Source organism: Accipiter gentilis, chromosome 2 (assembly GCF_929443795.1).
Source record: "Accipiter gentilis chromosome 2, bAccGen1.1, whole genome shotgun sequence".
NCBI lineage: Eukaryota > Metazoa > Chordata > Aves > Accipitriformes > Accipitridae > Astur > Astur gentilis.
The window spans coordinates 30,908,745-30,922,124 of NC_064881.1; the positions used below are offsets into that span (position 1 = coordinate 30,908,745).

The 13,380-nt window shown below is 40.7% G+C and overlaps 1 protein-coding gene across 5 annotated transcripts in view; it reads left to right on the forward strand.

Moving 5' to 3' along the window:
* Positions 1-1,562: 1,562 nt before the first annotated feature.
* Positions 1,563-13,380, forward strand: part of VPS13B (vacuolar protein sorting 13 homolog B) — a 485,377-nt gene continuing 473,559 nt past the window's right edge. For 3 of the 5 annotated variants that reach the window (XM_049818740.1, XM_049818775.1, XM_049818766.1), the window contains exons 1-3: positions 1,591-1,709; positions 2,428-2,605; positions 10,406-10,549. In XM_049818740.1, coding sequence (XP_049674697.1) covers positions 2,459-2,605; positions 10,406-10,549 — 291 coding nt within the window. In that variant the 5' untranslated portion in view covers positions 1,591-1,709; positions 2,428-2,458. Of the gene's footprint in view, positions 1,710-2,002; positions 2,021-2,427; positions 2,606-10,405; positions 10,550-13,380 lie in introns of those variants that run through there. The other 2 variants (XM_049818749.1, XM_049818759.1) reach the window with 2 other exon arrangements.

Below are 13,380 nucleotides of genomic sequence, written 5' to 3' on the forward strand. Positions count from 1 at the left end.
TCAAGAATGTTAGTGCTAGAGAAATCCTAAGTCAGAAGCATATCCTTAATTAAAGACCACTGATGCTGTTAAAATGTTTCTGTCCCTCACCTACCTGCTACCACCTCTTAGCCACAGGTTAACATGCCACAGCTGCTGAAGAATGGTCAAACATACGCCGGGAGTATGAGCTGGGGGAGTGGTGACCATCGTAAGCGGAAAAGCAGTCCAAGCTGCTTCAACTCTTTGTGAGGTGAATGCTGGCTTACGGCCTGTGATTCATGAGTGAAGATGGCACAGCAAGTGAAGCAATGGTGTATGTAAAACGAAGGTAGATTCATGATTAACTCAGCATGTGTATACCAGAGGCAGAATAGACAGCTAACCCATCAGGAGCTGGAGCCTTCAGACCTTGATTAGCTCAGCCAGATTTCAACATGCGTACTGCTTTGGGGGGTAGGCTCCTACCCGAGCGCTCGCTGTTTGGGCCCTGCTTCACACAAACCAACCCCACGTGCCATACATTGCTTTCTTTTCTGTTTTCAGCCATGTAACTACACCATGCAGATTAAACACACAGGATTTCAGATTTCCAGGAGCAATATATAACTCGACAGGCATATTCCAGGCTTTTCTTTAAAACTCAAATCACAGGCCTTTGTAAAAGGATATTCGTTATCTACATCAAAGCCATGCCCACAGGCACTGCCTACTGCACTTCACCCTGAAACAAATGGGCCCGTGCAATTTTCCAGATCATCCACAGGCGAACCCATGAGGAGTCCATTAACTCGCGCCTTTCCAGGGCATTTGCTTGCTGCCCGGAGCAACCCCGAAAGGACTGTGGGCTGTTGGGAAGGGCTTTTCTCTATGACCAACACATTGAGGAGAGCTCTGGGCACACAGCAAATCGAAGGTATTTCTGAGTAACTTTCTTCTCACATCGGAAAAGGTGAAATTCAGATCCTAAGCAGAACTTCATTTAAAAGCAAACCAGAAGAAGTCCACCTTTACTAAACACGGTGGGAACACCCAGCACGCTAGCCATCACCGAGAGTTGCCCCAAATGGTCACTCATCAACGTTAAGAACGCGCATCGGAATTTGGGGCTGGAGGTGGCCGGAGCCACAGAGCCAACGGTAACACACCTCAGGGATTCATGGTGCTACGGGTTGAAGCCCGCCCTCCTCGGGCTCCTCTGCGTCAGGAACCGACACCTATGCGGAGGCAGGACCTGCTGCGCCCTGTGAGGAAACGGCGGACGCGGGCCCCGGCCCCGGCGGGCCCCGCCCGCCGCCTCTCCCTTTCCCGCTCACAGGGCCCCACCCCACCGCCGCCCCCTCCCACCTCCCTCACAGCCGCCACCGCCCCGCCCCGCCCGCAGCAAACCCCGCCCCCTCCCGGGCGCAACGCCCGGCCGCCCCGTCCCGCCCGTCGGCTCCTGGCAGAGCGCGTGACCTCCGCCGGCTTCAAGGCCGGCTTCCGGCTCCGCCTCGGTGCTGCCGCCAAATCCTTCCGGCTGAGGCGCAAGCCCAGAGGGGCGCGGGACGGCGGCGGCGGCGGCGGCGGCGGCTGGTAGGGAGCACACCCGCCGGGGAACCCGGAAGTGCCCGTGCGGCGGAGCCGGAGCGGCAGGAGCTGCCTGCGCGGGGCTCCCGCGGCCCGGCCGGCCCGGTGAGGGCGGCGGCGGGGCGGGGGGCACGGAGCCTCGGAGGTGTTTGGAGGGATAGGTAACGGGGTCCTGAGAGGGCGTGGGGCTGGGGGAGGGGTGTCCCGAAGGTGGGGGCGGGGGGCTGCCGGCTTCGCGGGGGTGCCCGGGAAAGGTTGCGGCGGTGATGGGGGCGGGGAAGGGTCTCTTCAGGACGGCAGGGAGGGCGGGGGTGCTGGAAAGGGTGGGAGGGGAGTGGTGGCAAGCGTTAATGTAACTTCAGCTTGGGTTATGAAGGATATTGGTTTGCTTGGAGTTAAGGGTGGCGTGAAGCTGGCATTTTTTGCCATGAACGCGGTACTCGAGGTGCCGGGTCGGTGAGGTGTATCTCAGGTGATGTTTTAGTGTGGACTTTTATCAGCTAAAAGTGACAGGGTTTCTGTCATCTAAATTTTATATGAAAGCGCGGTAGACTGCTTGACCTCCTTCTTCTCTGTTTTTTGGTTTGTTTGGCTTAGTTTTTCTTTTGATAGCGAGCAAGCCGGTTATTAGTTCCAATATAGATATATATACGTATATAACCTGGAAATTCGTAAATGCAAATAGGTGTGCTTTCATCTTGGTATACATTTCATCTTCATATGTAAGTATATGTATCTCTACATATAGATTTATATGTTTAGAAAGCAGAATTTGAAATGTAATTTTTCATACATCTGAACGATGTGACTGTTGCTCTATTGAAAATTAGGCTGACAGATCTATAAATAATTTCTCATGGCCTTGTCTTCTTTTCCTAGTGCTTGACCTGTAATACAGAAATCTTCCAGAATGCTGGAGTCCTATGTAACTCCTATTTTGATGAGTTATGTGAATCGCTACATAAAGAACTTGAAGCCTTCAGATCTACAGTTGTCACTCTGGGGAGGAGATGTTGTACTTAGTAAACTTGAATTAAAGTTGGATGTACTTGAACAGGTATGTTATGTTTACAGTAGTTACAGTCTGTGTCTTTGACTTAAAAGAAGCTGACCAAATAATTTAGATTGGTCTGCACAGGTAAATGTTCATTTAGTGCTCACTGTTTTTCCTCTTATGCAAGTCCTTTTTTTTTCTCTGCATTTAGTTATTCTTGCATTAATTCCATGTCATTTGTTTAGTAATGAATAGTAATTTGTTGCACATTCTGTAAGTTTTGTGGTGTGAAGAGAAAGGCGTTTTTGTGGATGTGTTTCTTTCAGTAACCGTTGTTTTACAGTACGAATATTAACTAAATTGCTTTTCCAGTCATATTTACTAATGGCATAGTAACCAATTCAAAATGTCATGAAGTAAAGTAGGATGTCTTTTTAATTATGCATACTAAACACAGATTTGTGTTCTCTATATTGTTTTGTGACTCCAGTTTTCATCATTCCAGTTGTATTAAACTTAAGAGCAATTGAGGGGCAGATTTGATCAGCTAGTTTGTGTGGATTAGATCAGAGGCTCTGTAAAACTTAGCCTTAAAAAGACAAGCTTGACCAAGTAAAACACTTGATATAGAATTTGGAGCCTGCTGTTAATATGAACTGGTTAAGTCTTAGTGGAGGGACCATCTCCTTCTATGCTTATCTGAGTTGACAATTTAAGGAGTTGAGTGTGTGAGACAGATAAAGCTGTTTTCTGTTGCGCGTGGTGTAGCGAGTCTTAGCTAGATTCCTGTGTCCAGATGTAGTCCAAGTGAAGGAGCTGAGAGAAATGCAGCAAAAAATAAGGGGATATTTAGACAATATGGCCATTGAAAGAAGAATGAAATAGACAGGGAATGTGTTTTTAATTTTGAATAAAATAAGGTGAGACAAGATAGGGCAAGAGTTATATGGATGTGACAAGAAAGAATGGAATAGACTGCACTCAGGAAGACTTAGGCTGGACATCAAGGAAAATTTTCTCACGTTTTAATTGGATCATGAGGCATTGGAGTAGACTGAGGAGACCGCATGGTCTCTCTCAGGGGAGACTTTTTAAAATGTGAAAGAGAGATTTGTGGTTAATTAAGTCTCTGATCTTGTTCTGGAAGAGGAGACAATCTTTCAAATGCTTCTGTGCTTCTGTAAAGAGCCTGATTTGTCTTCCTTCAGGTATGTGGTGGCCTCTGTATTTTCTCTCAAGTCTTTTAATTGCTCATTTTCTTGGTTCAGCTTGTCCATACAGATGATGTGGATACTAGACTTCAGTCATGTAGGATGTGTTCCTCCTGTGAATATTCAAAGCCTTTTTAAATGTCTCTATTACGGAATCAAAGAAGGGTTGATTAGAAGGGAATTCTGGAGGTCATCTAGTCTAGCCTCCTGTTCTGAGCAGGGCTGTTGCCAGCATTATGTCAGGTCAGCTTGTTGTTTTCTCCAGTTAAGTGTTGAAATCTCCTGTCTTGGTTGTGTAAACCTCCTCTTTGGGTAAACTGTTCCAGTGCTATACCATCTAGAGAGAAATTTTGTCCTAATAATAAATGATGACTTGGGATGGATATATCAAACTAGCTATATTACCTGGTGCTATTAGGTTTTTGGTACCGTCATCTATGTTGCTCCCTTTCAAATAGTTGCAGTTTGCTGGTAAGTGATCCCTGGCTTCATCTTTGTCTGCCTATATATCAGCTGGGTACATAAATATCCAGTGCAATCTGTTAATGTCATGGCTCTTGTAGAGGCAAATGTTGCCATATATGCCTGTGCTCATGTCTTATTAGCTTGAATGGGTATGTGAATATGCAATGAACTCAAAATTTAGCTCTGATTCATTTTTTTACATTATTTAGCTGTGTGTTTATGTGAAATATAGTGATCTTAATTTGGCTCTTATTATTCTTTGGAACTTGCCTGGACCCACAGACTGTATTTAGGGTGTCCTTCTCTTTTTTGCAGAAGGGATGCTGCTTTATGCCTGCTCATCAAAACTCTGAGTATGTAGTATGTGGTAATACAACATCCCCAAGCCTTTGCAGGCGGCAGGGAGCTCCCTTGAAAAACTAAAGATCCAGAAATTACCAGTATATATTATTTTATTTGGGTTCTCTGCCTGGATGGATTAATAAGATCCAAAGTTAGTCACCTTAACTGTTCCACCCTTCTAACATCCTTTCTGTCCTGGGCTGTTGTACCCAGCCTGGTTCCCTGCTCCTTCTTTGGCATGAATGCAGCCTTAATTTCATGCTTTAGGCTTTGGATACAAATGCACATACCCTAGATATCTTTGTCTAGAGGCTTAAACATTTTCAAAGAATTCCAGCTTTTGTGGAACTACACGGGATTATTTGGTAATATTAGCATAGGTGCCAAACTACCTGGACAAAGCACCTTATCACAGATTTGGGAACAAGTCTGTACTTTCTCCCCTCACTCCTTGCACTTCAGCTGAGGTTAGTGTTCCCATGTCATGTTGTACTCTTATGGGCCACCAAACAGTGTCCCAAAGGACAGATAAGAACAGAGTGTAAAATGCTGTCTGTCTTCTAGAAGATCTTACTTTATTTTTGGGATCAAGTTGGAACCAATACCTTTTGAAATCAGGTGTAATATAGTTGTTGACATAGAAGATTTATCAGACCCAAAGAGAACGTTTCAGTACCTGAAAATACTTTGCGTGTTTTTACATACATTTATGTATGTTTTATCTGCTCTCATTAAACTAAGCTGAATGTTATTGCAATAACTTTTAGGGTCTGTCCTTCCCGTGCCCCACCTTTTTTTTCTTATCTGACAAGATCAGTTCTGTAGTGAAAGCTGAGTATTAGTTTGTATTCAGGTTCAACCTTCTAGGTACAATGTAACTTTTGTACATAATTACATCAATCTCTGAATAGCCAGTTAATTTTATAATAATTATCTTCGGTTGTAGATTAAATCTAATAGAATTTTGGTATTAGTTTTTTTTCCTGTCCTGGGTGATTCAATTTCTAGAAGACAAAGCATTCCAAGAAATTTTCCATCTACATGTAATAACTGGCACATCGTACAAAAATTATTTCAAGAAAGTATTTTGTAATTAAGCTTTAAAATTAATATTTAAATATTGCTTTATGGAAAAGCCTTTTAAGCACTTTTGGCAACTTTTATGTGAAGTCACTATGGTACCAGAGGTAATAGAACTACCTGTGAACTTGGTAACTAGCTTGCATGTAATATTTCTGTTGACACGGTGGTACCAAAGAGATAAGATACATGGCAAGCTCTTTTTGCTGCTTGTGAATATTTCCACAATATTGTCGCTTATTATGTTAGCTGTCTTACAAACTCAGAAGGGAATGATGAAGTGGTCTTTGATTGGAAGACAAAGAACTTGATCTAAAGATTATTGAGTTTTATTCATGTGGACTTTTTATGTCTGAAATAATTCAGAAAGAAAGAAATATGAAAAATGCTAGTGTACTTAAAATAATTTTAGGTAAATGAGGGCATTAAAATATCCTTACTGTAAGTGTCTGTGTTATGTGCCACTGGGTTACTTGTGAAATACAGCCTTGAATGTGAACAAAAGGTATTTGAGTTAATACTGCTGTGGAAGAAATAGTACTTGCCTATTGCCCCAAAGTTTGGGAGAGTCTTGTATTTTAGAGCAAGGGGAGATTTTAGGGTAAGGGGAATTATGATCATCTAGTCCGCAGTCTTGCATGATGGTGGTCAGTTATTTATGTGTCAAGCCCAGGAGTTTATCTTCAGCCATATCTTAATTTTTTAAAGGATTTATATGATAGAAATGTAAAGTCTAATCAGTCGTAAAGATATACAAAAGATATATTAAGAATTTCATGCTGTACCTAATGAAAGGGGAAAGATTGCACAGGAAAGGGAAAGAATAAAAATGGTCTTTGTTATGCTGTATTATGAGCAAGTTACTAAATTTGGCACACATTTGTTTTGTATTGTCTACTGAAATAGCACGACAAAGATCTCTCTGCATTGCTTTAAGGAAACTTGCTTGTGCAATTAGGATAATGTCAGACAATATCTGTGTCTAAATTCCTTTGAAAAAGAAGAACCGTGTCTTCTAAATATGCTGTGCATTTGGCTGTATCACCGCATTTTGAAAAAATTCCTACTTCTGTTTCTTTCTATCTTACAGTTAACTAGACAAAAATGAGAATATATTAAATCTATCCAGCAAATAGTGGAAAAAGGTCTATTCTACAATGCCTTCTGAAGTAAACTCATAACTTACACTTGTGAACACAAGTCAGGATCTAAACAGACATTGCGATATTGATGAATGTCATAAAAATTAAGTATCTGTGAGTCTGGAAAGGGAATTTATTTCTATTACTGTTAATAGTGATAGTTTACTGTCTCAATTCATGAAAACGTTATCTCTCAAGTTGTAATGTATTTTTAGATTGCACGGGTTTTTGATAATTTATTTCTGTGCCCCCTTCCCCACCCCTGCCAAGCTGTGAGACTTAAGGTACTTGTGTTGTGTCATTAGTGTAGCAACCCTGTAGCTAAACTGTCCAGTACTTGCTTTTCAGTGGCTTAACCGAAACGGTCTGGATTAAAATTTTATTTGTGTTGAATATAAGCCTAAGGCCGAATTTTTAGGAGAGAGGCTTTTAGCTGAAATACTACAGTACATTAGTGAATGAGATGAAGAAAAAACACTTTGTAAAAACAAACTAACAATTTTCTTCAAACTGTTTTTATGAGAAAGTCTGTAACTATCATCTTTTGGAATGGGGACTTGAAATGAAATGTGACTTTGCGTAAGCACGGCCAAGGTGGGAGTCAAGAGTTTCCCTGACATGAGACAGGTGTGGGTTTTTTTTGAACTTCATTAATGAAAGCTCATTAAACCCCTAAAACTAATTTACAAACTGAAAGCTGTACTTTGCAAAAAGATAGAGCTATAATTTTGTGTAGTTGTCTTCTCTGAAGATTTTGTCAGCAGTGAATATACTTCATCTTAGCTCTTGGATGCAAGATGAACTTCTTCATAGTACCAGTAGAAAGGCTGAGGAGGTATCAGCTGCAGAATGGAGACAGTGTTCTTTAAAATTGCTCCTATTAACAGCTGTTGTCACTGTGGTGGTGCTCGGTATTTGTGCGTAGGAATAGTTGACTTCTCTTTTGGGTGACTAATAATTAGAGGCTATATTAGGATGCTAACCTGTCACAGTTGCAATAGTGGTTATTTCAACTCTGAACTTATGATGCGGTAACTACTGAGAAAAAAATCAAAATTTTAGTGGGCTTTCAAAACATGTCACTAAGATTTGATTATGAAAACATGTCACTAAGATTTGATTATGGTTTCAAGATGTTAGGCAAATGATGACTTAACTAGCTTCACAGAAATATTCTATAGGTAGACTTTATAATGTATGTCAAGTACTAAATGCAAAATCCACTTGTCCTCAAATTTTACTCGTGTAGAACTTCTATACAGCAGGGATAGGTCTAGGGTCAAGCAGTGCAGGAAAACAGGCTTTCTGGATCCACTTCTGGATGTTTGAAATGCCCTAGCAACTTGCTTGCTTGACCTCCCTCAGTTTCATGGACCTTCTCTATTTAACTTCTACTCATTCATAGGAGTACTGAATCAAAGCATGTAAGTACCTAAACTGAGCCAAGGTGCAAAGGTGCTTAAGCCCCGGGTTGCCCAGTTTTGCCAGGGAAATTCTGAAGTTCTGAACAAATTTTTATGTCCCTGAGTTTACTAAGGAACACAACAGTTAAGAACCTGGGGATGCTGGTTGACACAAGCCTTAGTATGAGTCAGCAGTGTGCCCTGGCATCCAAGAGGGCAAACTGCATCCTGGGGTGCATCAAACACAGCATAACCAGCCCGTCAAAAGAAGTGATTATCTCACTGGACACAGCGTTGGCGCAGCCTTACCTTGAGTACTGTGTGCACTTCTGGGCCCCACAATTTAAGAAGGATGCGAAGGTCCTTGTATGTGTCCAGAGGAGGGCAACAAAGCTGTGAGAGGGCTGGAAGGAATGTCCTGTGAGGTGCAGCTAAGGACTCTGGGTTTGTCTAGTTTAGAGAAAAGGAGGCTGAGGGGTGACCTCATTGCTCTCTACAGCTTCTCAAGGAAGGCATGTGGTGAGGGAGGTGCTGATCTCTTCTCCCTGGTATCCAGGGATAGGATGCACAGGAATGGTTCAAAGCTGTGCCAGGGGAGGTTTAGACTTGACATTAGGAAGCATTTCTTTACCGGGAGGGAGGTCAAACACTGGAACAGGCTTCCCAGAGAGGTGGTCGATGCCCCAAGCCTGTCGGTGTTTTTTAAGAGGCAGTTGGACAAGGCTCTCAATAACATGCTTGAACTTTTGGTCAGCCCGCAAGTGGTCAGGAAGTTGGACTGGATGATTGTTGTAGGTCCCTTCCAACTGAAAATATTCTATTCTAATGGCTGAAACTATCACCGAGCACCTAGGACACTTAGATTCACTTCTTAACCTGAGAAGATTTCCACCTTTAGTTCCAAGCATCTAAGATGAAGATGCAAACACCAAGCTATAAGCAACTCCAAGTGAAGACATCCATTGTTTTTTCCCCGTTAAAACTTTATAGCCAAAAATGCCAGGATAGGAGATCAGAAAGGTAAGAAGATGTATCATCATTGAAGCCTCATCATTAGAATACTTAGTATTGAGACCGCTGACTTAAAATTCTGGCATAATATCAAATATTGCTTCTTTATTTTGCACTAAGCACCTATTTTCATTATTCTAAATCTTGATTTCTAGTCCTGGGGCCAGGCCTCTAGCCTGACTGTTCTGTCTGATAAATGTTAAGCTCATGCTTCCCAGGAGAACCCCTGAAGCTACTGGGCAAATTTCAACACTTTGTATCCAAAGAATTTATCTAAACCTTGGCACCTTTTTTTTCTGCTGCCTTGCTGCATACAGCAGCTGGCTCACTGGGGCTGTCCTATAGAGGTGTGATCTATGCATTGACTGGGTGGAGTGCCAGGCATTTGTTAGGAGTCCTGGACTGACTTGGACCAGTTTTTAAAGCAGTGTGACATCCACGGTAGGCCTTGGTGAGGAGGTTTTGCCAATGAAGAATTTAGTAACTTTGTATTTACTGAGCAGTTTGATGTGAATGGGGCAACAATGGGCTGATCTTAAGAGCACTGAGCTCTTGCAACTCAAAATACTGAAATATTTTGGAAGAAATTGCCTTGCTGTGGCTTTGTCAATGTTTGTTTAGTTCCAAATTTATGTTCTTTAGAATAATGCAGGCTGCATATCAGTGTAAGTATTTACTTTCACCTGGTTAATACCTACTTGCTCCTTGAATAGTGACACACTTTGCAGTTACTTCACGTGAGAGATGTGGTTTTAAACTGTCTTTTATTATCAAGGATGTGGTAATCCAAATGTCTTCTTTGAACAGACTAATTGTAATGTAAGTGTGCAAGTGATTATATGTAGACATTCGTCTGATCACCCCGTGGGACTCGGCACAGGGTCCACCATACCCTGGGCCACAGAGCACTGACACCAATATGAGGATGCTGCAAATGGCGTTTATTCAACTGCGTCACGCCCTTATATACTGTCTGTCGGTCATCCCGCCTCCTTTAACCCTTCTCTTTCCGTACATCGCGAGATCTTCCGAGCGCCAATCCCTACAATTATAAAGCCAATTGCCAAGCCCTGTGGGACACTCCTGATTTGGAGAGGGAGAATAAATTTTGAATTATGTTTTATGCTAGAACTGTACAATTTTAAGTTACAAATGTGTCTCGAATTTTGATATATTTCAGTATTTAATCAATCTCTTTGTTGTTGTTAGGAGCTGAAACTACCATTTACTTTTTTAAGTGGGCATATTCATGAACTTCGGATTCATGTGCCATGGACAAAATTGGGATCGGAACCAGTTGTCATCACTATCAATACAATGGAATGCATCTTGAAATTAAAGGATGGAGCTCAGGTAAGAAATTTGATGAATGCTTTTCTAACATGGAGAGGTTGATGAGAATGGTCACTTTCTTTAAAGCCATCTGAAGAATCAGGCATGTGAAGCTGCGGTTCCTGTTATTTTCCAAGAGGCTAATGTTGTTATTCTCATCATGGCTAGTATCTTCCTTTATGCTTATTTTAAATTCTTTATTAGCTGTAGCTATGTTCTTGCAGATGTAAAAGCTTGTTAATAGTGCTCTGCCAGAATTTTCCTATGACTAGACAAGAAATGGACTTCAAGAGGAATATAGCATCCTGTGTGCTTCAAGTTTCTGCCTCCTAAGAAGCAGTGCTGGTTGCTTGACAGCTGTGTGTATTACCACTGAGCATTGGGCATTTTTCAGAAGATGTGTTGTTATTATTGAAAGAATGCTTTAAAGATCCTGGAGTATAATTCTCATTTCCCTTTAGAAGTTATAGTACTTGCTTGAGTGTACTTGGAAGACTTCTTACATGTAAGGGTCTCCAAAGGGCTTTTGTTTATTTGCTCACAATAATTTGTCCATTATGCTGTTTCACAGGCTCAGGAAAGATTTCCTTCTGACACAATGAAGCTGAAATATGTAGTGGCTCAATTTTGTTACATGTCTAACTTAGTTAACAAAAAGTACTTGGGTATGCTAATGTTGAACTTGTTTTTTTTAGTCAGTGGTGCTTTAACCCTAGAGAGGTTTTGTGGCTTGCCTTTTTTTTTTTCTTTTTTTTTTTTCTTAAAGCCTTGTTCACATTTCAATTTCAACAGAGTCCTCCAGTTATATTAAGGATCATGCAAAAGAAAATTTCAATTTGTTCAAAGCTCTCAAGTGTTTGGTAGGGTGCTTGATGAGTTGTTAACATTTAAAATCAATAATTAGATATGAGCCAGCAAGAACATTGGAAAAAAAATTTTCCTTTATGCTTGATATTTCCTGTAATATTCTTTTACAGTTCCAGGGCTAAAAGGCTTTTGTTGCTGGAGTAGAAATCTCTAGTCCCAGGTATGCCACCCACAAAGCATATGCTTGCATTCTGGGGTTACACTTAATCTATGTGCGTATGTGCATATACGTACACATGTACGCACACCAACAGCCAATGCTAAGTACTTTTCCAATGTTAAAGTAAGATTTTGAGGCCAGATGTTCCATGAGAAATGTGTTTTAGAAGCAGCAAATTGCAACTAATTATAGAAGTTGCAGAAAAAGATCTGTAGCCTGTGACTTTGTGCAACCCAGAACTAATATTTAATATTGGACCATGCAGATGGCTACTGCTGGAATGATCAGATTTCCTGCTTGCATGGTATTTGAAACTTAAATTTTGTGGTGCATACAGCAAAAGGTCAAGTGTCACAAGTGTAAAGCACTCTCAAAACAATTATTTGTTACAGATGTTTAAGATTCAGAGGCAAGAAAGGATTTTTGAAAATTGCAACTGACATTTGAACAAATTATTCAGTGGTATGTACGCTCAGGAGGGTAAAATTTGGGTCTGTGCCATAGAAGGATTACCTTTGACTAACAAGAATGTAAATGAAAACACTTTTGTGCTGTTTTCTGAGGACATGGTTTAAAAAGTTGACAGCTTAAATTTTATTTCTTGAATTACTATTTGAAAGTGTTTTATAAAAAGAAAATGTTTTGACAAATTCTTGTGTTTGAACTTCCAGTGTGACAGTGTACTTGGCTAAAACCAGTTGTCATAAAAGTCTTTGTAGTCAGTGAATGAAAAACCTGAATGAAATAGAATATTTCTGTGGAAATTGGTAGAAAAATGACCTTTTATTGAATTTAGATCCAACTGGAACTGTTCTGCCAAGAACTTCATATCAGTGAAGAGCATAATTAGCAAGAAAGTGTAGTTTAGTTCTCAAACTTATTGGCTTGATCCTGCATTTCCCTCCTCAGGTGAAACTTCTAATGGACACATACATAATTTCACCTGAGAAAAAATAAAGTTTCTGACCTCAACTTTGTGTATTCTTTGGAAAGGGGCTATTTCAAAGAATGTTTTTTTGATGATGTATGGGGATTAAAATAAATGGCATTGTTTGAAGCTATTGTCCAGTGGAGCCTAGAGATTTTTGTGAGCAAAAAACTCTCACCCTTTGTATGTTTTTGAAGAGTGCCAGTCCCCGGGAATGTTTTTGTACATCTGTGCTTTATTCTGATGCTGTGTCATTGTTAGTTCAGTTTCAGTGTTAGTTTGGTGGGGGTTTTTTTGTTGTTTATGCTATTGCAGCATCTCCTCAGCTGAGACAAAAGTTTGGAGTAGACTGTAATGGCTCAACTTCTAGTTTTATGCTAATAATCTCCTTTTCTAAGCAGAAATGTTGTATAAGTAGTAAGTTCACCCACTGATATACAAAATCCACAGTATAGAGTTAGTGGTCTTTTTAGTGAATTTTGAACTTTGAGCATTTTGAAGGTCATTGCTATTCCCCTGTTTCTGTGCTTTTTCTTCCTTTCCTTCTTTACAGGTGATACTACCACTTCTAAAACTAGAAAGTTAAATAAATGTGACTACTTTATAAGAAAATGAAACTGAAGTCCATCAGGAACAGAACTTTGCAGTGATTAAAGTGGTGTTCTATTGAACATGCTTTGTATGTGCTCTTTTGGTTATGAATTTGGTTAATCCAGTAATTGAAGTAGAAATTGGGTGGGAGGGATTTTGCATTACTTCTTGATATCTGTCAGCTTAATGGAATTGTGCCTGTGTTTTTGCTCCTGAATGTAATCTTATGCAGCACTGAGTTTTAAGTATGACCATATATGATGTTATAAAATTAATGAAATATGTTGGTAAGTACGATTTGAAATG